This window comes from Carcharodon carcharias, chromosome 4 (assembly GCF_017639515.1).
Source record: "Carcharodon carcharias isolate sCarCar2 chromosome 4, sCarCar2.pri, whole genome shotgun sequence".
In the NCBI taxonomy this organism is placed as follows: domain Eukaryota; kingdom Metazoa; phylum Chordata; class Chondrichthyes; order Lamniformes; family Lamnidae; genus Carcharodon; species Carcharodon carcharias.
The window spans coordinates 123,217,322-123,242,312 of NC_054470.1; the positions used below are offsets into that span (position 1 = coordinate 123,217,322).

Consider the following 24,991-nt stretch of genomic DNA (forward strand, 5'->3'; position numbering starts at 1 on the left):
CAGGGAGTCAAACAACTTTGGGCTGAGAGCACGTGGTATAGTCAGCTTTGCTTTTTAAAAGCAAGATGTCCATCTTAAAGGGAAGCTTAATGTTGTTGGAATTAAAAGCATGGAAAATGGAACACCGTAGCAGAGAAAGGTTCCAGGATGCAACACTAAGAGGCATTCGTTATCCAGATGACCAGGTGGAGAGATGCCATGGTTTCATGGGGGACCAAGGGGCTCTCACAGATCTCTGTCAGAAGGGAGTGGGGGAAGTGTAGCCAAGGAGTCAATTCATGGTATTTGTACCTGAGGACCTGGCAATAATGCCACAAGAACTTGAATGACCTCACCTGGGTGGTCAAGGCCAGTGAATGCATAATCGCATGCTATCTCCTATCCATGACATCACCAACCTGTCATATTGTTCAGTGAACTACCAACCGCACCCCACTGCCCCAAGAAGACCCACTACCTTCTCAGGGCATTAAGGATGGACAGTAAATATGCATTGCTAACATCAGTGACATGTTTTTATCAAGAAGTTAATTGCTATCATCTTGAGGGAGACCATTAACATTAAAAATAAATTCAAACTCCCAGCTATTAACTGAAAGAATTACACCACAAGATTTCATGTTTTAAATAAAAAAACTTTACTGTATAAGAGTTAAACAAAGCTATATTTTATAAATAAAAACAAAAAAACTGCGGATGCTGGAAATCCAAAAAAAAACAAAACCAGAATTACCTGGAAAAACTCAGCAGGTCTGGCAGCATCAGCGGAGAAGAAAAGAGTTGACGTTTCGAGTCCTCATGACCCTTCGACAGAACTTGAGTTCGAGTCCAAGAAAAGGACTTTTCTTGGACTCGAACTCAAGTTCTGTCGAAGGGTCATGAGGACTCGAAACGTCAACTCTATATTTTATAAATGCTTATTCCCTAAGCCAGAAAATGTCAACAAGACATTCCTTGTTCTACTTTTATTTACAACCAAGAATTCTCCTATAGGATCTTGAAGGTTCCTTCACTTCTCATGGGACCAAACTAAAGTGTGCCACAGCTCTCAGTAAATTCACTTTGACTCTCCTCAGTGTTCCTGCTATTCTCCAAAGAGATTTGTTGGGGTCTTTCCACTCGCAACCAGCTGAGCAACTCTTTAACTCTCCTTAAGCACCTCATGATTATGGACACTCCAGCTCAAGCATGGGCGTCATTGCACTCTTGTTTAGTGACTCCAACTCAGAAATACCACTGATTTCAGAGAGCATTTTGCTACTGGTCTATAGCTCCTGGCAAATCCTGGCTTGTCCCAAACTGCTTCCATTCTCCAACCAATTGTTTCTGTGAAAAAGCACACAGATAAAACCAAAACAAAAGAACACTTCCCTACATAACCTATTTCCATAGCAACTTGGCATACCTGGGATGTTCCAGATAGAAATTCAAACCAATTACCTCCAACTTTAAACCATTGATCTGAAAACTACATGGATATTCTAAGATCTTTGCTTGTTTACCCATTGCTTTTAAACCTTTGTTTGATCTGGGACCCAGATGAACAATTTAAGCCCTTATGGAGACAACTTTAGATATTATCTCTAAGAAACTCAGAAAGGGCCCATCCAATGTTCAATGTTTCCCACTTCTAACTCTGAACTTATTAAATAAACACAGGCCACCCTTTGAACTGCAATTAGTTTAGGTCTGTTGACCAGCCTCCCACCAGGCGCTTCCATTATCTTATACTTAAAACTTCAATCCCACTAAAAGTTATATTTCTAAAACATGAAGCAGGAAATTAGATATTTTTGCAACATAATTAAATAATAGAATCTTACAACACAGAAATAGACTATTCAACAGTGGTTAAGTAGGTGGCACTCTTTCCTCTGAGTCAGATGGTTGTGGATTCAAGTCACTTCAGAGACATGAACACAAATTTCAGACCAACACTCCAGTACAGGACTGGGGGAGCTGACTTTCTGATGAGATGCTAAACCAAGGCCCCTTTTGCTCCCTCAGGCGGACATAAAAGACCCCATGGCACTATTTTGAAGGACAGCAGGGGAGTTATCCCCAGTGTCCTGACCAATATTTATCCCTCAATCACCTTATTAAAAACAGATTATCTGGTCATTATCACATTTTTGGGGGATCTTGCTATGCAAAAGTTGGCTGCCATATTACAACAGTGACTATATTTCAAAAGTAGTTCATTGGCTATAAAGCGCTTTAGCACATACTGAGGTTGTGAAAGGTGCTATACAAACACAAGGCTTTTCTTTCTATTATGCCCATGCCAGCTTGCTGAAATAGCTATTCACTTAGTCCCAGCCTTCGTGTCCTTTAAATTCTATTTCAAAAAAGTGAAGAAGATGCAAAAGGCACTTCTAGAAACACTGCAGGAATCTCCTTTTCTTGCCAATTTCATTACTCATACTCTGGTTTATTTTTAAAATCCCTATTATTAGAGCCTTGTTTTATGTTTTTTTTTTCTCTATGTGTCTGCATATCTGTTCCTATATTTCCCTTCCACTGGCCTACAATGCATTCTAAACAGACTAACAAATCCCTTCCTGTTCCTCAACTTCAATCAAATATATTCAACTTTCGTATTTTTATAAATACATATATAAGACTCCCTTCATTTATTTATATATATATTGCTTTGAAATTCAATTTTTCAGCGCCTCGTTACCCCTTATAGCGATTCCATCATGACATGGTTGCGGTTGTTGGAGGTCAATCAACTCAGTCCCAGGACATCACTGCAGGAGTTCCTCAGAGCAGTGTCCTAAGTCTTCAGCTGTTTCATCAGTAAGCTTCCCTCCATCATAAGATCAGAAGTGGGGACATTTCCGGATGATTGCACAAGGTTCAGCACCATTCACGACTCCTCAGATATTGAAGCAGTCAGTGTCCACATGCAGCAAGACCTGGACAATATTCAGGTTTGAGCTGATAAGTGGCAAGTAACATTTGTGCCACACAAGTGCTAGAAAATGACTATCTCCCCTTGACATTCAATGGCATTACCATCACTGAATCAACATCCTGGGGATTACCATTGACTAGAAACTGAACTGGACCAGCCATATAAGAACAAGGAGCAGGAGTAGGCAATTTCATCCCTCTAGCCTGCTCCACCATTTAGTAAGATTGTGGCTGATCTGATAGTAACCTCAAACCTGCATTCCACCTGCCCCTGGTAAGCTATCACCCCCTTGCTTACCAAGAATCCATCCACCTCTGCCTTTAAAAATATTCAAAGGCTCTGCTTCCAGCACCTTTTCAGGAAGAGAGTTCCAAAGACTCACTACTCTCTGAGAGAAAAAAAATTGCCTCATCTCTGTTTTAAATGGGCAACCCCTTATTTTTAAACAGTGACTTTGGCTACAAGAGCAGGTCAGAGTCTGGGTATTCTGCTGAGAGTAACTCACCTCCTGACTCCCCAAAGTCCATCCACAATCTACAAGGCACAAGTAAGTAGTGTGATGGAATACTCCCCACTTGCCTGGATGAGTGCAGCTCCAACAACACTCAAGAAGCATGACACTATTCAGGACAAAGCAGTCTACTTGATTGGCATCTCATCCACCACTTTAAACATTCACTCCCTCCACCACTGATGCACAGTGGCAGCAGTGTGTACCATCTACAAGATGGACTTCAGCAACTCATCCAGACTTCCTCGACATTGCCTTCCAAACCCGTAATCTCTACCACCAAGATAGACAAAGGCAGCAGACGCATGTGAACACTGCCATCTGCATGTTCCTCTCCAAGTCACTCAACATCCTGACATAGAAGTATATCGCAGTTCTTTCACTGTCGCTTGGTCAAAATCCTGGAACTTCATTCCTAACAGCACGGACTGCAACTGTTCAAGAAGGCAGCTTACCACCACCTTCTCAAGGGCAATTAAGGATGGGCAACAAATGCTGGCCTACCCAGCAACCATGCCATGAATGAATATTAAAAAAAATGTTAGCAAACACAAAGCATGTTGGATTAAAATGCATATTCTTAATTTTCTTGACATTCTATTTGGAGGACAGAAACTTTTTTGAACAGACATCTTCAATGGGATGGCAAGCAAGAAAAAAAAAGTGACAATAATATTCCGCTAACCATTAAATTACTGTTGAAGCTAGTGAAAGATTGGTCTTCACCTGATGTAGAATGTAAAAGCTCATTTGATCGGGATTGCTACTGTGTTGCGATGACTTGTGGCGTTAGTTTTAAGGTTCTAGGGAAGAATGCTGTTGGTGGCAAGCATACTGCTTGTTTACGTGCACATGATACAAACCCCTCCAACCTGTTGTTGCTTCCTGATGCTTCATACAACTTTACCACCTAGTGATAGCTTGAACTCCCATTTATGTTGATGCCAGTGCTCTTCAGATATTAAATGGCTAGGCTCCATTTTCCATGCCTACTGATGACTACTATTAATTCTTCCTGACCAGAACATTACCATGAGAATAGGGGCACAATAGGGGCACACTTTCCCCAGAAGCCCTTGATGCACCAGGCATGAAAGAAAGTGTCTAAAAGCCAGCCGTACCAATCAGCATGACAATCCTGGTTAATGGTAGGTGAGGAGTGGTAATGTCACTGGACGAATAATCTAAAGACCCAGACTAATGCCCAGGGAGTGTGGGTTCAAACCCAACCATGGCAGCTAGTGGAATTTAAATTCAATTAATAAAAAAAATAGAATTATAAGCTGGTCTCAGTAATGGTAACCATAACAGTTATCATTGATTGTTGTAAAAACCTATCTGGTTCACTAATGTCTTTTAAGGAAGGAAATCTGCTATCTTTACCTGCTCTGGCCTACATGTGGCTCCAGACTCACAGCAATGTGGTTGACTCTTAACTTCCCTCTGAAATGGTTTAGCAATTCACTCAGTTCAAGGGCAATTAGGGATGGGAAACAAATTCTGGCCTTGTCAGTGATGCCCACACCCCATCAATACAAAAAATTGCTGACTCACATGTAGGACCTATAGAAAGCAAAACATAAGGTGGCTTAGGATCAACAGAAAGCCAGCAGAATGCCATTGAAACCCTGTGGCCAGACTTATTTCATCCAGAGGGGAATATTGTAGAATCATCGAATGGTTGCAGCACAGAAGAAGGCCAATCAGCCCATTAAGCCCATGCCAGCTCCTTACAAGAGCCATTAAGTTAGTCCCACTCCCTGGCCTTTCCCTGTAGTGTTGATTTTTTTTCCTTGCAGGTGCTTATCCATTTCCACTTTGAAAGCCATGATTGAATCTGCCTCCACCACCCTTTCAGACAGTGCATTCCAGATCAGAATCATAAACATGTTTTTCTTCATTTGCCAATCACTCTGGCTGTCAACTCTTATGCCAATGGGAACAATTTATCCCTATCTACTCTGTCAAGACCTCTAATGATTTCAAACACACCCTAATCTCCTCTCAACTGATGGAAGTATAATAATTTTCATAATATTTTTCTGGTTTATTGTGAGGTAGGTTTATGGGGGTAAGTATAATTGGGTCTGTGAATGATTTAATTACATTTGGAGTCAAGTAGACTGCAAGTTTGCAATCATCAAAAGAAGCTAGGTGCTTGACATGATAATGAGTAAACATAGAAGCTGGCTTAGCATGTAAGGCGTGAAGGGAATTTGCATTTTTAGATAAATGAAGAGATTTGGATTTCAAAGGGATCTCAGTCTTAGTCTGTTTACAACTAGCCAGTAAGGCTCTGCAATGTGTCTATTTTTCCCAAAGGTTACTGACAGTATATTGGCAACATGGAAGTTTTTATATTGTGAGGAAATTACAGCTTCAAAGGAATGTGGAACAATAGAATTTACATATTAAAAAGTGAGAAACATATATAAAGCAGAATGAAAGGCTATGTGTCAGAAGGCCATGTAAGATCTAACAGGAGTGAGTGAAATGGCCTTAATGAAGCCTCCAGCCATGTGTGCATAGTGTGCTATATACAGAAACTGAAGTTGGGGAAAAGCCATTTGGAATTCCAATGTCAAGTGGGTATTGTGTTAACTTGCTGATTCTGTTTTAAATCTAAAACCTATCCTGGACTGTTGCCTTAAAGGGAGTGTAACTGGGAGTATGTTAATTAGGAACTTAAGGAGTTATTATAGTAGTAATTGTATTTTTATGCATGTGCTTGACACCTTTTATTCTGTTAATAAATATTTTAATTTAATTTTTAAAATCTCTAAAGATCTTGGTGGACTTATTACTTCTGAATTCAGTGCGCACATCCCATAATAAATACAAATTGCAAAACCATTGTGATAGCGTGACCAAGTTTCCATTGTTGATTTGGTCCACCTGGCAAACATTACCTGCCATGCCATTACATAACCTCTTCTTTAACAACCCGTGAACAACCCTAGCTTCTTTAATCTATGCACATAACTGAAATCTCTCACCAATGGAATTATTCTCATAAATCTTTCCTGCAACTTCTATAAAGTATTCACATCCTTCCAAAAGTGTGGTGACTAGAATTGGACACAATGGACTGAATTATACAGTGCACCAGATTCTTCACATGTCCCGGTTAAAGAGTAGGGGGTGAAGCCCGCTGAGGGGAACACCGGCTGCCCTGCAGCCATTTAGCACTCCTCAGGGAAAGGAAGCTCAGAGAGCTGCTGGCTAATCAGAGGCCAGAAGCTGTCCAGCACTTGGAGGAGGCATGCGGTGATAGATCAGAGTTAATGAGTGTTTGGGGTCTTGCTGGCTGCCAAGTTGGCAGGCCCTAGCAAGGAAGGTGAGGTGGGTGGGTGCTGGGTTTGATAGGCCATGGTAGGAGGGCAACATGGAGGACAGTCGATCCTTTGGGGGAATCTCTGATGGGCACAGGTGACCTGTTAAGGAGTGACACCCCTCTCCACAATCGACATCACCTGCCACTAGCCTGTGCAAGGAAACCTGGTTTGGCTGCTTGACATTGTACTCTCTCGCAGCTGGTTAAACGTAGGTGGGTGCGGGATGAGCGATTAAGTGGGCATTAATTTCCCACTTAAGGGCCTCAATTGGCCCTTTTGCGAAAAGACGTTGAGAAGGCTGCCTGCTGAGTTTAACATGCCTTCCATTGGATTTAAGGTGCCCCATGCCTTCAAAGCCATCACCAGAGGAGCTGAATGAACTCAGTGCTGAGTTTAAACAAACCTCATTTTTGCTGTAGGAAGGGCTATTACTCGCATTATGGGAAAGGCAAATTTTTAGAATAGATGTAAATGCTCTTGAAGGGCAGATAATGTCTGTAAAACTATCACGGTATGAAATTATTTAAATTCCAAGCCCTTTAAAAATTAATGAAAGTAGGCTGTCCATGTCAGTGAGAGTTGAAATAAACTGTTCTGACACTTACAATAGCTGTTTGTTGACATTTTCCCAACAGCTATCACTATTTCATTATGAATGCTTGGCTGCTTTCTGCAAGCTATAATTATCTCTGCAGTTGACAGTTTGATTTACGGCTCAAAGAGGTTATTAAAGGATAGCTGTCTTTGATGTGGGGTTATGAATAGAAAGCTTTTGTGTTTTTATAAGCAATTAAGTACTTGGGATGATTTAAACTTTTCAAATAGGCTTTCATGAATGGGAGTGTTTTTTAAATGGCTGTAATATGCATTTAGGTCTTTATTTTATTTCATTTCAACATGGCTCCTGAGGACTACTCGTGGTGGATACTGGATGAGTTGACATGGAGGATGTAAGGGCAAAGTTGTGGCTAGGTTAATATGAGCTGGCATTAATTTGGCATGGGGCTATAAGGGGGCAAGAGAGTGAGTGGGGGAAGCGTGGATTGGCATTAAGTTGGCATGGGGCTTATAGGTGACATGGAAAGTGGTTGGGGGGGCTGATGGGGTGAGAGTGATGAGGGCTGGAGCACCTAAAATTTAACAAAACAACTGGGACAAAGTCCCAGAGAACCAAGACAGGCCTTTTAAACAGCCTGCCCTGGCACTTGGAAGCCTTTGTGGCTACCTCTGATCAACGTCTGGGGACAGGATGCTCAACTCTACCCCCAACCGCATCCCCCAGAGCGAAAATCTGGTCTGATGGGGTGCTTTCTAGCAGGTCTGCCAAGTTGGAAAATTTCCTGACTCGAGCTACTACCAGGGTAGCAAAATTTTGGTCCATGGCTCCATGGCCACCATGGCTTAGACATTGTTATCTTTTTAAATAACACCATTGTGTACATCAATAAGTCATTTTCTTTAGGAAGAATCAATTATACTTTGCCTTAATTGTGTTACTGTGCTACCAAGCTCAACATGAAATGCTTATAGAAGGTTCTGATAGCTACTTTGATGACATTACTCAATAGTGTGACTGTTCATCAGAGAAGCGGTTCATCTGTGAAAAGCGTGGCAAACTGTTGTGGAAGTGAGTGAACAGCTTCTGAAACAAATGTATGAGCCTGCAAATTGCTATGAATAGTGTTATTTTATGAATACTTGATGTCTTTGCATCAAGTTCCTCTCAACACTATTTTAATCTGTTTATTCCATCCATGCAGCAACATGGCTCACAATGACTTCCGTATTATGATGTTCAGTTTCATTTGAAGACGGTAATCTGCAAATATATAAAGTAAAGCAACATTGGAATTTTTATCACTTTTACAAAATGTCCTTTATAATTTTCAGTTAAAAACAGGTTGTCGGTGTCCTCAGAGAGTGGATGAGTCCCAACTGAAAACATGTAACATCAGTCCAGTGTTAAGGGAATGCCTTCTGGTTTGGATTTATGTGAAACATAAGATTCAACTCTTGGATGATATTCTGAAACATCTCCTCCTGAGGGAGCAACTGTGCAATACAAATTGGTAGGTTTCATCATTATTAAAACATTGCATTTGCCTCCATGCTTCATAAAGGCAATAAATGACTGGACTGTTCAGGGGAAAAAACTATTGCTGGCATTGAATATTGCATCCTCTTATTTGACATAATGAAGGCAACATTTCATGACTTACCCAAATGCAAAAATGTATCTGCATCCCATTGTGTGTTAAACATGTTTCATGTGAGGCAATTTTTTAAAAATCTGCTGTGTCCACTATTCATTTGCTATGGTACTTGTCTTTCGTAGTGTGCTTCAGAATTTTATTAATACGGATATTCATTATTATCTATTTTTTTTACCTCCTGAAGAAATAACTGCAGTGTCAGTGATGAACCATGGCAGGTCATTTCATTCACTTACCTTGGCATACTTAGACTCATGTACAAAAATCCATTAGCTAAGATGTTCGATATCTATTCAGAGGCATTGAAACCTGTTCTGCTTGGCTGAATGGTACTGATAAAATTGCATTATATGTACGTATGATTTAAGCTGGAAGATTAGAATTTGACCTAAGAATGCATACCGAATTAGCCTTGAAGAACTGAGAATAGGGATCAAGGTTGTAGAGTAAATCAGCAATCCTGAGTTCCTGGCAAGAAATTGCACTTGAAGTGAACACAGGCCAGAGAGAGGGCTACAACATTACACTACTGATTCACAACACAGCCTTCTTTTGGTTGTGGCTTCCCATAAAAAATGTGCAATCACTGGATTTGGCCATGTATTCATTTCCTTTCAGAATTAAACATGACTAGAGGCTGTGTTACAGTGGTCTAGCTCATTGTGACATCCAACCCAAGGTAATTTTTTTTTTAAAGTGGTGCGCCTGCCACGCCAATCACCCAATACATAATACATAGCACATAGTGCACACCCTTTCTCTGAATCTTTGAAGGAGTTCCTATCAATCAAAATACCTTACATAAATCACTCAAATCCAGTGTTTCACATCTCAGATCCTGTTTTACTACTCCAATCCTTCAGACTCCAGAAAGTCTGAAGTGCACATCATTCTTTAGTGGTCATTCATTGTCTCTTTTTAGACTAATCATTATGAATTGAATTGACAAAGTCATAATAGAGACAAAATCCTGGAGCTCCCTACGTAACAGGATTGTGGAGCATCTTCACCACACGAAATGCAGTGGTCCAAGAAGAAAGTTCATCACCACCTTCTCAAAGACTAACAGCTGAATAATGCAGGGGTTGGCGGGGGGGGAACAGCTCTCCACACCACTCCTGGAAGCAAAGTCGGTATGGAACCATGCCAACCTGCCCTGCAGCCATAAAGTGCTGCAGGGTGACTAACTGAGGGCCAAATGGGACCTGTGCCCCTCACTGGGAGGAGGTCCCACTCTCTCTAGCTGCTGGCCAATCTGATTGGCCGGCAGTTCCTTCAGTCCTGGCAGCGCCAAGAGTGTGTCCGTAGCTGCTGCTGGGACTGCAGGAAAAGAAGGAAGAGGGCCCATGGATCACTGGAACAGGTAAGTCCAGGGTCTTGGGCAGGGAGGGTTTGAGTAGGCCTGTTGGGAGGAGGTTTGGCAGGGGTAGAGGGGTGGGTTTAAGGCTATGGTGGATAAGAAGGAAGCGGGGGTGTAATCTTAGAGGGACCACCCCATGGTCAGCAAAGGGCAGCCGCCGAAGAGCTTCCTGCGCTTTGAAGAACTTTTTTTTTAAATCAGGCGCTCCCGCCTGACTGCCTGTTCCAAACATATTATCAGGGTCAATTGGCTTGATAACAAAATAAAAGCAAAATACTGTGGATGCTGGGAACCGGAAATAAAAACAGAAAATGCTGGAAAACTCAGTAAGTCGAGCAGCATCTATGGAGAGAGAAACAGAGTTAACATTTTGTTAACTCTGGTTTGATAACAAACCCAACTGACTTTGATTATTTATTGAATATGGTGGGCAGGATGCCAATTTTGGCACCCACCTACCCCCTGTGTTATAGGGATGGGCTTGTGGGTGGGCGGGAAGGTGGTGGGGTGGACACCTGCCCTATTTTACATCCCCCTGCCCAGAACACGCCCAGCAGGGGCACATAAAATACAGCCCTAATAATGGGGAATAAACGCCTGTCTTGTCAGCAATACCCATCTCCCAAGAATGATTATTTTTAAAGAAGTAACAAGATCCACCATTCTTCACCCTGCTGCCCTGCCCAACATAAACACAATAATGGATCTGTGGAGCAGAATCCCCAAGAAAAATGAGTTAATTTACTTAATCAGAAAGGAGCTCTTGGAATTGTTGGGAAAAAAAGGTTCTACATATATTGGAAGCAATTTCCCAAGGACCACTTGGCAGTGGAGAAATTTGGCCACCACTCATGCCTAGTGAGGTGTAGGGGTGGTACAGAGGATTTAATCTGTAAAGGAGTACAGTAGATCAGAACTGAATAGTGGCTAAATGGATGAATATTCTGCAGTATTGCTCCCACCCACCCCTTCACTCTGATGCCAGAGTTGTGCATTATGCTGGGCGGGCCTTAATTGGCATAAAATGGCGATGCAGATTCCCAACCACCCCTGCCCACTCCCGCTGAGCCCACCCAACGTGTGAAAAATTCAGGCCCATGTATTGTAGGAATACCCATGATGCTGTTAGGAAGAGAATTCCAGGGTTTTGACCCAGCGACAGTAAAGGGGAAGGCAATATATTTCCAAGTCAGGATGGTGTGTGCTTTGGAGGGGAACTTGTGTCGTTCCCATGCATCTGCTGCCCTTATCCTTCTAAGTGGTAGAAATCATGGGTTTGGAAGGCGTAGTCGAAGGAGCCTTGGTGCGTTGCTGTAGTGCATCTTGTAGATGGTACACGCTGCTGCCTCTGTGCATTGCTGGTGGAGGGAGTGAATGTTTAAGGTGGTGGATGGGCTGCTGATAAAGTAGGATTCTTTGTCCTGGATGGTGCCCAGCTTCTTGCGTGTTGGAGCTGCACTTATTCAGGCAAATGGGGAGTATTCCATCACACTCTTAACTTGTGCCTTGTAGAATTGTGGACAGGCTTCAGTGAGTCAGGAGGTGAGTTAGCATAGAATTCCCAGTCTCTGAACTTTTGTAACCACAGTATTTATATGGCTTGCCCAGTTTAGTTTCTGGTCAATGGTAACCCTGAGCATGTTGATACTGGGGGATTCAGCAATGGTAATGCCATTGAATGTCACAAGAAGGTGGCTAAGTTCTCTCTTATTGGAGATGGTCATTGCCTGGCAATGGCGTGGTACAAATGTTACTTGCCATGATTTCTGCTCAATCACTTACTCCCAGCCATGGTATTGTAGTTTATATCCCCTTGGCGTGTAGCATGATAAGGAGAATGAACAAAGGTGACACAGAGGAGGAAAAGCTGCTTAAAAAGGTAGGAGCAGGATTAGGAGGGGAGAAGGGTTCTCAGCAGGAGGCCATATCTGCCCAGGGTCTTCAGGGAGCAATTTCAATGAGGAGGTGCTCACTAAAATCTACCACCTATTGCATACAGTCCTGCAGCCTTAGAGCAGGGCAAGAGCAGCATTGCCAATTTCTATATAGGTGACTGTGGCCTTGAACTTCTTCACATGCAGCCCCTTCCAAGCTGGAGCAGCCAGCATCTCCAGCATTTTGCAATTCTCTTCACTATAGTACATGGGAGGTGACTAACACACTGAATGCAAAGAGAGGTGAATACATTTCATTCTCACTTTCCAGAAAGAAATAGGCAGGTCACACAGCTCCACCAGTATTACAGGCTTATCCATGGTGCAGGGTGCCGTTGATTGCACACACTTTGCAAGCACCATATGTAAATTTAGAGATATGCGGCAATCACAAAGGATTCAATTCTCTCAATGCCCAGCATTAGTGAAACTATATTCAACACTTCATTCAGATCAATACTTGATATCCTAGCAGCAGCCAAGATGCCTTTAGTCTGTGCCAGTTCACTGTACCATCAGAATTTCAGCCATCTTGAGAAACCAGAGGGTGACTATTGAGTGACACAGCTGACCACCTGGCTCATGGCTCCAGTGTGCAATGCACAGACACACATGGGCAGGATGCATTTAAGTAAATAAAAGCAAAATGCTGCGGATGCTGGAAATCTGAAATAAAAACACAAAGTGCTGGAAAAATTCAGCCGGTCTGGCAGCATTTGTAGAGAGAAACAAAGTTAGCATTTCAAGTCCAATAAGACTCTTCTTTGGAACTGAAGAGAGGTAGAAATATAATGGGTTTTATGCTGTTGAATAAAGGGGAGTGTTTGGGCAGAACAAAAAGAAAGGTCAGGAATAGGTTAGAGGGCAGGGAATATTAAGTGGCGAAGATCTCATGGAACAAAAGTCAAAGGGAGTGGTAATGTTTGTAGTAAAGAAACAAAGTATCGGTCCAGACTAAGTGTTAATGGCAAAGTAAAGGACAGCCAAGCCTGAAAGCAAAAGCATGAAAACAAGATACAGACTGGTACTTGGCAAAAAAAAAATCAAAATGAAGAACAGAGTTTACGGTCTGAGGTTGTTAAACTCAATGTTGAGTCCAGAAGTATCTAAAGTGCCTAATCAGAAGATAGGGTGCTGTTCCTCATGCTTGCATTGGGCTACACTGAAAAATTGCAGCAGGCTGGGTACAAAGAGGTGAGCATGAGAGCAAGGTGATAAATTAAAATGACAAGCATGGTTGGGGTCATGCTTGTGGACTTCGTGGAGGTATTCTGTAAAACAGTCTCCCAGTCTCTGTTTGGTCTCCCCAGTGTAGAGGAGACTGCATTGTGAGCAGCAAATATAGTATACTAAATTGAAAGAAGCCATGTAAAGCACTGTTTCACATGGAAGGAGCGTTTAGGCCTGTGGACAATGAGGAGAGAGGAGGTAAAAAGGCAGGTGTTACACCTCCTGCAATTGCATGGGAAAGTGCCATGGGAACAGGATGAGGTGTTGAGGGTGATAAAGGAATGGACCAGGGAAGCAGGGTGTGAGGAAAAGTAGTTGAGGTTGCTTTGGAAGCTGGTAAGTTTATGACGAATATTAATAGACAGCCTGTCTGCAGAAATGCAGACGGAACAGTCAAGGAAGGGAAGGGAAGTGTCAGAGATGGACCATGTGAATTAAAAGGCGGGTGGAAATTGGAAGCAAAATTGATTAATTATTTTCAGTTCCAGGCGAGAGTATGAAATTGCACTGAGACAGTTGTATCCTGCTCCCTTTAAGGACTCAATTCCATTCTCCCAGTTTCTCTGTTTCTGTCATATCTGTTCTGATGATGCTACTTTCCACAACAGCGCTTCCAATATGTCTTCCTTTTTCTTCAACCAAAGATTCCCCCCAGTGGTTGATACAGTCGTCGATGTACCAGAAAAAGAATTAGGGGAGGGGGATCTGAGTAGGACTGGCATAAGGAATGTTCCACATAACCCACAAAGAGACAGGCATAACTACGGCCTATGTTGATACCCATAGCAGCACCTTTTACTTGAAGGAGGTGAGACAATGGGGAATTTGTTCAATGAGTGAACAAGTTCAGCCAGGTGGAGGAGGGCTGTTCAGATTTTGTTCAAGGAAGAAGGAGAGCCCTCAGACCATCCTAGTGGGGGTTGGATGTATAGAGAGATTGGACATCCATGGCGAGGAGGAGACAGTTAGGGCCAGGAAACTGAAAACTGTTGAAATGATCTAAAGCATCAGATGAATCACAAATGTAGGAAGGAAGAGACTGGACAGGGGAGAAAAAATAGAGACAAAATAGGAAGCAATAAGTTCAGTGGGACAGAAACAGGCTGAAGCAATAGATCTATCAGGACCGCCCTGTTTATAGATTTTTAGAAGGATGTAGAAGCAGGCTGTTCGGGGTTGGGGGATCATGAGGTTGGAAGCTGTGGAGGGAAGATCTCCAGAGGGGATGAGGTCAGTGACAGTCCTGGATGCTCGGTAGTGGGATCATGGTCCAGGAGGGCTAGGAAGAAATATCTGAGAGTTGGCGCTTAGCCTCTGCAAGCTAGAGGTTGGTACGTCAGACAACAACAGCACCACCATTGTCAACAGGCTTGATAACAATGTCAGTGTTAGAGAACAGTGAGAGAACAGAGTGCAGAAAGTTCAGACGGAGACAGGTTAGAGTGAGTGAGGGGGGCAGAGAAATTAAGATGGCCAATTTCATGTCGCCAGTTCTCAATGAAAAGATCAAGAGTGGGCAAGAGGCTAGAGGGAGGAGCCCCGGTGGAGGAGGAATACTGCAGGCGAATGAAAGGGTCCTATGGTTGGGCCGAGGACACTGCCTAAAGAAGTGAGCATGGAGACAAAGGCCACAGACAAAGAGTTTAACATCATGCTGAGCTTGAAACTCATTGAGTTGGGGCCGTAAGAGAATAAGGCTGGGTCCTTTGTAAAGCACAGACCTTTCAGCGTCAAAGAGGGGAAGGTCAGAGTGAATATACAGCAAAAGGTGGGATTAGAAGAAGGGATGGGGTCAGAGGGAATGGATGGGTAGGAAGGATCCAGAGAGGTGTCCATGCACTTAAGTTGTTGGAGCTTGTATTCCTTAATATCTGAAAGGAGGAGAAAAAGTTATTGTTAAGGAGTCAGATGAAAGGAAGAATGAAATGAAACTGTGGACCAGGACAGCTTTGAGATTGGGTGAGTCAGTGCTGTTGGAGAGAGAGAGAGAGGCTGAGTATCTACATGTGATGGCGCATAGCACTGAATGTGGATCTCAGGATGCAGCAGAAACAGCAGTCTGAGGAATGTTGTATGTCTCGGAAATAACTGTAATTCTCGGTGCCTTTAAAGAAAGCAATGCTGCCAGATGAAATGGGATTGAGTAGACCATTGGGGTGCTTAAGCATTGCTTCTGCTGCCTGGGCAGCTCTGGTGGAGGCCTGATGTACTGTCTACAAGTATCTTCTTCATGCAACTTCCACAAACTTACCATAACAAGGGCGCAGCCCTTGCTACCAGGAATACGATGAGAAGGAGGAGGAAGCAGAGGAGAAGGAGAAAGGGAGAAGGCAACCAACACAGCTCCTTTCTGGTCGGGCTGCCCAAGGTCGTCTTATTCTATTGCAGTGCCCCCACAAACCCAACCCCAATTCCCCAATCAACAACAGTCCCACAACTTACCTGCCTTTTGTTATTGATCATCACAGTATCTGCTTGGTAATATTGCAAAAATAAAAGCCACAATGAAACAATATTCCAAATCACCTTTATCAATCAAACCATTTAATATTCCAACAAAAATTAACTAATCATCCTTGCACATTCTCTTATGCCTGTCTATGTGGCTTTTCCTGTCCTAGTGCTCCTATGCAATGCTATCCTTGTGGCTGCGGCATGGCTGGTGGTAGACTGCTGACTTTCAGTGGCAGAGTTTGCAGATGGCCTGGTTGAATTCCCTTGAACAGCTCAGGTGCTAGAAGGCCCAACTTTGGACTGCACCACCCCAGCATGGGCAGCAGCAGTATGAACTGGCTGGCTGACAGGCAACAACAAGGACACTGGCAGCATGGTAGTGGTGGGAAGATAAATGCTGTTTTCCTGAGAGGGAACAGGAGGTTTGTTCTTCACAGCACCACTGCCCCTCTACCAGGGCATTGCCTCATCAATCCTAGCACTGTCTCAGAGGACAGATTGCCAGAATGCTGGGAGACCTGGAAGTCCCCTTCGAGCAGTATGGCAGCAGTTCAAGTTTGTGGTAGCAAGCTGAACATGCATACATTAAGCCTGAGCTTCCATAGCAGCACGAAGAATTTGGGTGGCTTCTGCTTGTGATGGAACAAAGCCATCTGATGCTGCATCATAGTTGGATCCAGAATTTTAATGGATTTGTCCACCGCTTCCACACTGGAAAGGAAGAACTCCAAGCTCTGCATAAAGCCGTGTGTAAGGTTGATGCTGGATTTCTCCCTGTCTCTTGATAGTGATCAGAGGCTTTCTTGGAGGCCTGCCAATGCATACCCATCAGCCTCTTTCTATATGCTGCCTCACAAAAGTCCTCATCTGAATCCTCAGCAGGAGAATTCATGTGATCTTAACCGCTGGTAAGTTGGCACCTATGTTACTCTTTCCCCCTCTGCTGGCTGCAGGCTATGTGTCCCTAGTGTCTCACCACACAGAATACCCACATCTAAGCTACCCCTTATAGTACACATGAGGTTGAATATTCCTGGTCCTGTGAAGACTGATTTGGAGGCAGGACTGGGAGCAAGATTAGAGAATCTCAAATTGGGCAGATTCCCGCCATGATTTGGCTTCCAGGCGATCTTGTCAGAGGTGGGGTTTGAATGGCACCAGCAAGTAGCTATTTAGGCTCAATTAAGTCCTTACTTGGAGTCAAATTGGTGACTCTGCTGGGATCTTCCCTATGGCAGACAGGCCCTCTGCTGACGGTGAAGCCTGGCCTTTACCTGGAGGCGGCTTCCCAGTAGCAGGTTCAAGGGCCAACAAGGCCTCTTTTAAAGTACTCCCAATTTCCTTCACTGGAGTCTGGGTGCCAGATGGCTTGGCAGCTTGTGCGCATTTATTTTTTACACTTTTAAAATTCTTCAAAGACCACCTCCATCTTGAGTCACCCTCATGTTCTCATGCCCACATTGTCAGCACCCACCTCTTCCAGTGGGGCTGTCAGCCAGACTTCACAGGAGGCTCTACTATTGGGCCTGCTGGTTTTCTGGTCTGCCCACCATCCTTAATGAGGCTCCCGAGGGTGGCTTCTTAATTGACTGCCTCTGGGAAAATCGCAACAGATTTCTCACCATGACAACTTCTGGGTTCCTGATCAGGAATTGAGCATGACTTTGGGGTCCCATTGATCTTGGCACAAAATTCATCCCACAGTGTCAGTATCTACATTGGTGGCTGCAAATGTTGTATCCCTGCTCAGTCATGCGAACAGTCAACTGTGCATTTAGCATTGGTTGCACACTAAAATCGGGCAAATAAGCAGGCAGCAGATTGTTCGCGTGTTGCTGGCATCAGAAGTAACCGTGCATCACGTTCAACATGCCTGTTTTGGACTTTATCAGATTTCACAGCCAATTTTTCTCTAAATGAATTGCTGATCCGAAGAAACAAAAAACATAGAAACATAGAAAATAGGAGCAGGAGTAGGTCATTTGGCCCTTCAAACCTGCTCCGCCACTCAGTATGATCATGGCTGATCTTCTACATCAATGCCGTACCCCCTCTCTCTCCCCATACCCCTTGACATCTTTAAACTCTAGAAATCTATCAATTTCCTTCTTAAATACATTCAGTGACTTGGCCTCCTCAGCCTTCTGTCGTAGAGAATTCTGCAGGTTCACTACCCTCTGAGTGAAGAAGTTTCTCCTCATCTCAGTCCTAAATGGCATCCCCAGTATCCCAAGCCTGTGACCCCTTGTTCTAGACCAGAGGAAACCTGAAAAATTTCACTTAGAGATTTAAATGCAATCACAGTAGCAATTGTGCTAAATTAAACAACCACAACAGTGTGGAGCATGTTAGACTTTTCATTAGGCACATTAAATGCCCATTGCATTGAAAATAGCTTGGTAAAAGCATTTTAAAGGCATTTAAATGATGGATTGCATATAAAATAGTAATCTCGGAGGCAGATGACCTGGATGAATATTGATTCCTTGGTTACAAAATGTCTCATAAAATCAGTCATCCCAATGTAAATTTGCTTTACAAAATGTCAGTTTTTTGGTGCTTCAGCATGTGCTCCACTTGAACAGATGGATTTAGTATATTATTAAACTCAGTTACAGACACACAGCTGGTGAGAGACAGTATAATAGTGAGACCAAAATAACCAAAATAAAAGAAAGATTATTGAAATGTCACCTGATTTACACAGATAAAGGTAAGGAAGAATTAAGGATCATGAGTAACTATATCAAAAGCTCAGTCCTGCGCTTTTTTGAGATTTAAACTGTCTTCTAGTTAAAACAGCAGCATTTGAATGTTTGCATTAAAAGAGCTGGATTTTTGCAGAGTTAGGAAGACTTTGCAGACCTTTAAAAATGGGCAGCAGGACCAGGATGCAGAAGTCCCACCCCCATTTCCAAAGATCCAATTTTTGCTGGCAGGGGGAAGGGGACAGGGCATGAATCACACAGGTGGGAAACCCAAACTCAGCAGGGCCATTGAAACTTAGTTCAAACAGACCTGACTTTGGCTTGTTCAAGAGCCTTATCCTGTAATGTTGGAGTCATGAATTGATGGATCAAGCATAAATGCTCTTGAAGCGTGAGGTCTGTTTAAGTGTCATGATCTGAAGCTTTTTTTAAATCCCCAGCTCTTTAAACATGAAAAAATACAAGCTGAAGCTCTCAGTGAGAGCTTAAAAAGAATCCTCTGCTGGAATACTTTGATTGACAGGCCATCTGATGTAGGTTAGAAAAACCCAGATTGTGCAATTTCATTAGAAGAATTTGTTGATATTTACAAAGGGCTATTATTATTTTGTTATGAATGTTAGGCAAGGTTACAAAAGCTAAAATTATCTCAGTAATGGTTTCTGAATTCACAGTTTGATTGACAGTTTAAAGGGGCTATTAAAGAATTGGTTCTCTTTCATGAACTGCCTACTAAAAGTTTGCTTATTTTTATAAGAGATCAATAAGTTGAGATTTAAAAGCTCTGAATGGGTTTCATGAACAAGTGTATATGAATGAGACCTCTATTAGATTGTTAGAAGTTTTTTTCATCTCCACATGGTTCCTGAGGTCTGCCCATATTGGATACTGGGTGAGTGGGTATGGAGATGTTATGAGGGGCATATGGTGTCGGTGGGGCATGAATTGGCATGGAGGAGGTAATAAGGGGCATGGGGATGGGTGAAGGCATGTGTTGGCATGGAGGGGCCATGGGTGAGAGTCAGGGCTGGAGGGCCTAACAGTTGGGACAAACAACTGGGACAAAGTCCCAGAGAACTGTGGCAGGCCTTCTAACCAGCCCACCTTGGCACTCATTCAACCCTGTGGCCGCCTATGCTCTGTTTCTGGGATTGGCGGGTCCGACTCTATTCCGCATCCGGCTCCATGAGTGAAAATTGGGTCTAATGAGGCCCTTTAGATCGAAGCAGGTCTGCCGAGTTGGGAAATTTCCCAACTTGAGCTACCTGTTTCGAAAGCAAAAATGCTGATTTTCTTTTTCAATATGCCATAATTCTCAAAATATATTTAGCTGTAGGTAATGGCAATTAAAATTATCTCAGTGGTGAGATAGTATTGTAATTTATGACAATACATCAATCATTAAAGCTATCAACCTAAAAGCTCATAATATGATATTTAATGGTCATTTTTCAAACAGCTAGCTGTGACTTGCATTGAACAAAGGAAAAAGAACAATATTAATAATATCACAGGCTTACCAATATGCTATGGCAATGGGAATACATAACACCATAAGATGTAGGAGCAGAAGTAGGCCATTTGGCCCATGGAGTCTGCTCCACCATTCGATAAGAACATGGCTGACCTGATAATCCTCAACTCCACTTTCCTGCCTTTTCCCCATAATCCTTGATTCCCTTACTGATTAAAAATCTGTCTATCTCCGCTTTCAATATCCTTAATGACCCAGCTTCGACAGTCCTCTCCGGTAAAGAATTCCACAGATTAACTACCTTCTGAGAGAAGAAATTCCTCCTTATCTCTGTTTTAAATGGGCAACCCCTTATTCTGACTTTATGCCCTCTGGTCCTAGACTCTCCCACAAGGGGAAACAATCTCTCAACATCTACCCTGTCAAGCCCCCTAAGAATCTTATATGTTTCAATAAGGTCGCCTCTCATTCTTCTAAACTCCAATGAGTACAGGCCCAACCTACTCAACCTCTCCTCATAAGAAAATCCCTCCGTACCCGGAGTCAACCTAGTGAACCTTCCCTGGACTGCCTCCATGCCAGCATATCTTTCCTTGAATAAGGGGAGCAAAACTGTACATAGTATTCTAGGTGTGGTCTAACTGGTGCTGTGTATAGTTTTAGCAAGACTTCTCTATTTTTATACTCCATTCCCTTTGAAATAAAGGCCAACGTTCTGTCTGCTTTCCTTATTACCTGTTGAACTTGTATGCTAGCTTTTTTGGGATTCAAGCACAAGGGCTCCCAAATCCCTCTGTTGCAGCCTTCTGCAGTCTTTCTCCATGTAACTAATATTCAGCTCCTCTATTCTTCCTGCCAAACGGCATAAGCTCACATTTTCCCACATTATATTCCATCTGCCACCTTTTTGCCCACTCACTTAACCTGTCTATATCCCTCTGTAAGACTCCTTGTGTCATCCTTACCACTTGCCTTCCCACCTATTTTGTAACAACCAAAAATCTGGCGATAGTACATTCACTTCCCTCATCTAAGTCATTAATATATATTGTAAATAATTGAGGCCCCAGCACTGATCCCTGTGGCACTCAGGTTACCATCCTGAAAATGTCCCCTTCTCCCAACTCTCTGCCTTCTATTAATTAGCCAATCCTCTATCCATGCTAATATACTACCCCAGCACCATGGGCTATTACCTTATTAAGTAGCCTTACACGCGGTACCTTATCAAACACCTTTTGGAAATCCAAATATATTACATCTACTGGTTCCCCTTTATCTATCCTGCTAGTTATCTCCACAAAGAATTCTAATAAATTTGTCAGGCATGATTTCCCCTTCATGAAGCCATGCTGACTCTGCTTGATTAGATTATGTAATTAGAAATGCTCTGTAATGGCATCCTTTTTAAGACTCTAATATTTTCCCAATGACAGATGTTAAGCTAACAGGCCCATAGTTACCTGTTTTTTGTCTCCCTCCCTTTTTTAATAAGGGTGTTGCATTGGCAGTTTTCCAATCCTTTGGGACTTTTCCAGAATCTAAGGATTCTTGGCAGTTTACCACCAGTGCACCCACTATCTCTGTAGCTACTTCTTTAATATCCTAGGGTGAAACCCATCAGGTCCAGCGGACTTATCGGCCTTTAGACCCATTAGTTTCCCTAGTACTTTTTCTCTAGTGATAGTTGTTGTATTATTTCTTCCCCATCTTTTGCCCCTTGATTATTTAGTACTGGAATGCTATTAGTGTCTTCTACCGTGAAGACTGAAGCAAAGTATTTATTCAACTCCTGTGCCATTTCCTGGTTCCCCATTATTATTTCCCAGCCTTATTCTCTAAGGGGCCTATGTTTATTTTTGTCTCTCTCTTCCTTTTTATATAATTAAAGAAGTTCTTACTGTCCATTTTTATATTATTTGCTAGTTTACCCTCAAAGTTTATTTTCCCCTCTTTATTTTTATTTGATCATCTTTTGTTGGTTTTTAAAACGTTCCCAATCCTCTGGCTTACTACTAATCTTTGCAGCATTGGCTGTCTTTTCTTTTAATTTGATACTATCCTTCACTTCCTTGGTTAACCATGGTTGGTTTATTCCTTGAATCCTTCTGCCTCACTGGGATATATATTTGTTGTGACTCGTGAACTATTTTCTTAAATGTCTGACATTGTTCATCAACTGTTTTTTCTGCTAAAATCCTATCCCTGCCCACTCCAGCAAACTCTGCCCTCATTCCTTTGTAATTACCCTTATTTAAGTTTAGCACAGTTGTTTTCGACCCAAGTTTCTTACTCTCAAACTGAATGTTAAGTACTACCATATTATGGTCACTGTTTCCTAGGATATCTTTTGCTCTGAGATCATTTATTAAACCTGCCTCATTACACATTACCAGACCCAAAATAGCCTGACTCCTGGTTGGATCCACAAATATTGTTCTAGGAAACTGTCCCGAATACACTCTATGAATTCTTGCTCGTGGCTACCTCTGCCATTTTGATTTTCCCAATCTACTTCAAGATTAAAGTCACCCATGATTAATGTATTGCCTTTTTTTTACATGCCCTCATTATCTACTGATTTATTCCCTGTCCAACAGTATAGCTACTGTTCAGGGCCTGTAGACTTACTCCCATCAGTGTCATCTTCCCCTTGTTATTTCTTACCTCCATCCATATGGATTCTACATCTTTTGATCCAAGATCCTTTCTTGCTACCGTACTTTTCCAACTCGTACTAACAAAGCTACCCCATTACCCTTTCCTTCCTGCCTGTCCTTTTGAAAAATCACATAACCCTGAATATTTAGTTCCCAGCTTTGATCTCCTTGTAATCATTTCTCTATAACGGCTATAAAATCATACCTATTAACCACTTATTCGTGCCATTAATTCATTTATTTTACACTATTCATTTTAGCTTTACAGTTGTTAAGATTATTAAATGTTCAGAATACAGAATTTAAATACTTACTGTGGGGGAAATTTTAACCCCGAAGAGAGTCGGGGAGTTAAATAGGTACATTTGTGCAACCTGTCTCCACGCAACAGAACTGACAAAGTGGAAAATTCCCTGGGTATATCTGTCCACAAGACAAATTCAACGTAACCAATTAACGGCCTATTAGTCCACTCTCAATCATCAGTAAAGTGATGGAAGGTGTCATTGAGTGTGCTATCAAGCGGCACTTAAGTCACCAATAACCTGCTCACCAATGCTCAGTTTGTGTTCTAGAAACATAGAAACTAGGAGCAGGAGTAGGCCATTCAGCCCTTTGGGCCTGCTCCCCCATTCATTATGATCATGGCTGATCATCCAACTCAATATCCTGATCTCGCTTTCTCTCCATACTGTTTGATGCATTTCGCCCCAAAAGCTATATCTAACTCCTTCTTGAAAGCATACAATGTTTTGGTCTCAACTACTTTCGATGGTAACAAATTCCACAGGCTCACCACCCTCTGGGTGAAGAAATTTCTCCTCATCTCAGTCCTAAATGGTCTACCCCAAATCCTCAGACTGTGACCCCTGGTTCTAGACTCCCCCACCATTGAGAACACCCTTCCTGCATCTACCCTGTCTAGTCCTGTTAGAATTTTATAGCTTTCTATGAGATCCCCCCTCATTCTTCTGAACTCCAGCGAATATAATCCTAATTGACTCAATCTCTCCTCATATGTCCGTCCCGCCATCCCAGGAATCAGTCGGGTAAACATTCACTGCACTCCCTCTATAGCAAGTACATCCAACCTCAGATAAGGAGACCAAAATTGCACACAATATTCCAGGTGTGGTCTCACCAAGGCCCTGTACAATTGCAGCAAGACATCCCTGTTCCTGTACTTGAACCCTCTGGCTGTGAAGACCAACATACCATTTGCCTTCCTCACTGCCTACTGCACCTGCGTGCTTACCTTCAGGGACTGGTGTACAAGGACACCCAGGTCTCGTTGCACATTCCCCTCTCTCAATTTATAGCCATTCAGATAATAATCTGCCTGCTAGTTTTTGCTACCAAAATGGATAACCTCACATTTATCCACATTATACTGCATCTGCCATGCATTTGCCCACTCACTTAGCTTATCCAAATCACACTGAAGCACCTCTGCATCCTTCCCACAACTCAACCTGCCTCCCAGCTTTGTGTCATCTGCAAATTTGGAGATACTACATTTAATTCCCTCATCTAAATCATTAATATATATTGTGAATAACTGGGGTCCCAGCACCGATCCCTGCGATACCCCAATAGTCACTGCCTGCCATTCAGAAAAAGACCCGTTTATTCCTACTCTTTGTTTCCTGCCTGCCAACCAGCTTTCTATCCATCTCAATACACTACCCCCAATCCCATGCGCTTTAATTTTACACACCAATCTCTTACTTGGGACTTTGTCAAAAGCCTTCTGAAAGTCCAAATAAACCACATCCACTGGCTCCCCCTTATCAATTCTACTAATTACATCCTCGAAAAATTCCAGTAGATTTCCCTTTCATAAATCCATACTGACTCTGTCTGATTCTGCCACTGTTTTTCATGTGCTCAGCTATTAAATCTTTTATAATGGACTGTTGAATTTTCCCCACTACCGACGTCAGGCTGACTGGTCTATAATTCCTTGTTTTCTCTCTGCCTCCCTTTTTAAATAGTGGGGTTACATTAGCTACCCTATAGTCTGTACAAACTGTTCCAGAGTCTTTGGAATCTTGGAAGGTGCATCCACTATTTAGGGCCACTTCCTTCAATACTCTGGGATGTAGATTACCAGGCCCTGGGGGGTCTGCTAGGACCACTTGGCTCCAGACCTTATTATTTCATTTAAACATGGACAAAAGAGTTGAATTCCA

The 24,991-nt window shown here is 42.6% G+C and overlaps 1 protein-coding gene across 1 annotated transcript in view; it reads left to right on the top strand.

Moving 5' to 3' along the window:
* tmem232 (transmembrane protein 232) overlaps positions 1 to 24,991 on the top strand; it is a 161,746-nt gene that overhangs the window by 41,327 nt on the left and 95,428 nt on the right. The window contains exon 7 of the mRNA XM_041185329.1: positions 8,657 to 8,835. Coding sequence (XP_041041263.1) covers positions 8,657 to 8,835 — 179 coding nt within the window. The remainder of the gene's footprint in view (positions 1 to 8,656; positions 8,836 to 24,991) is intronic.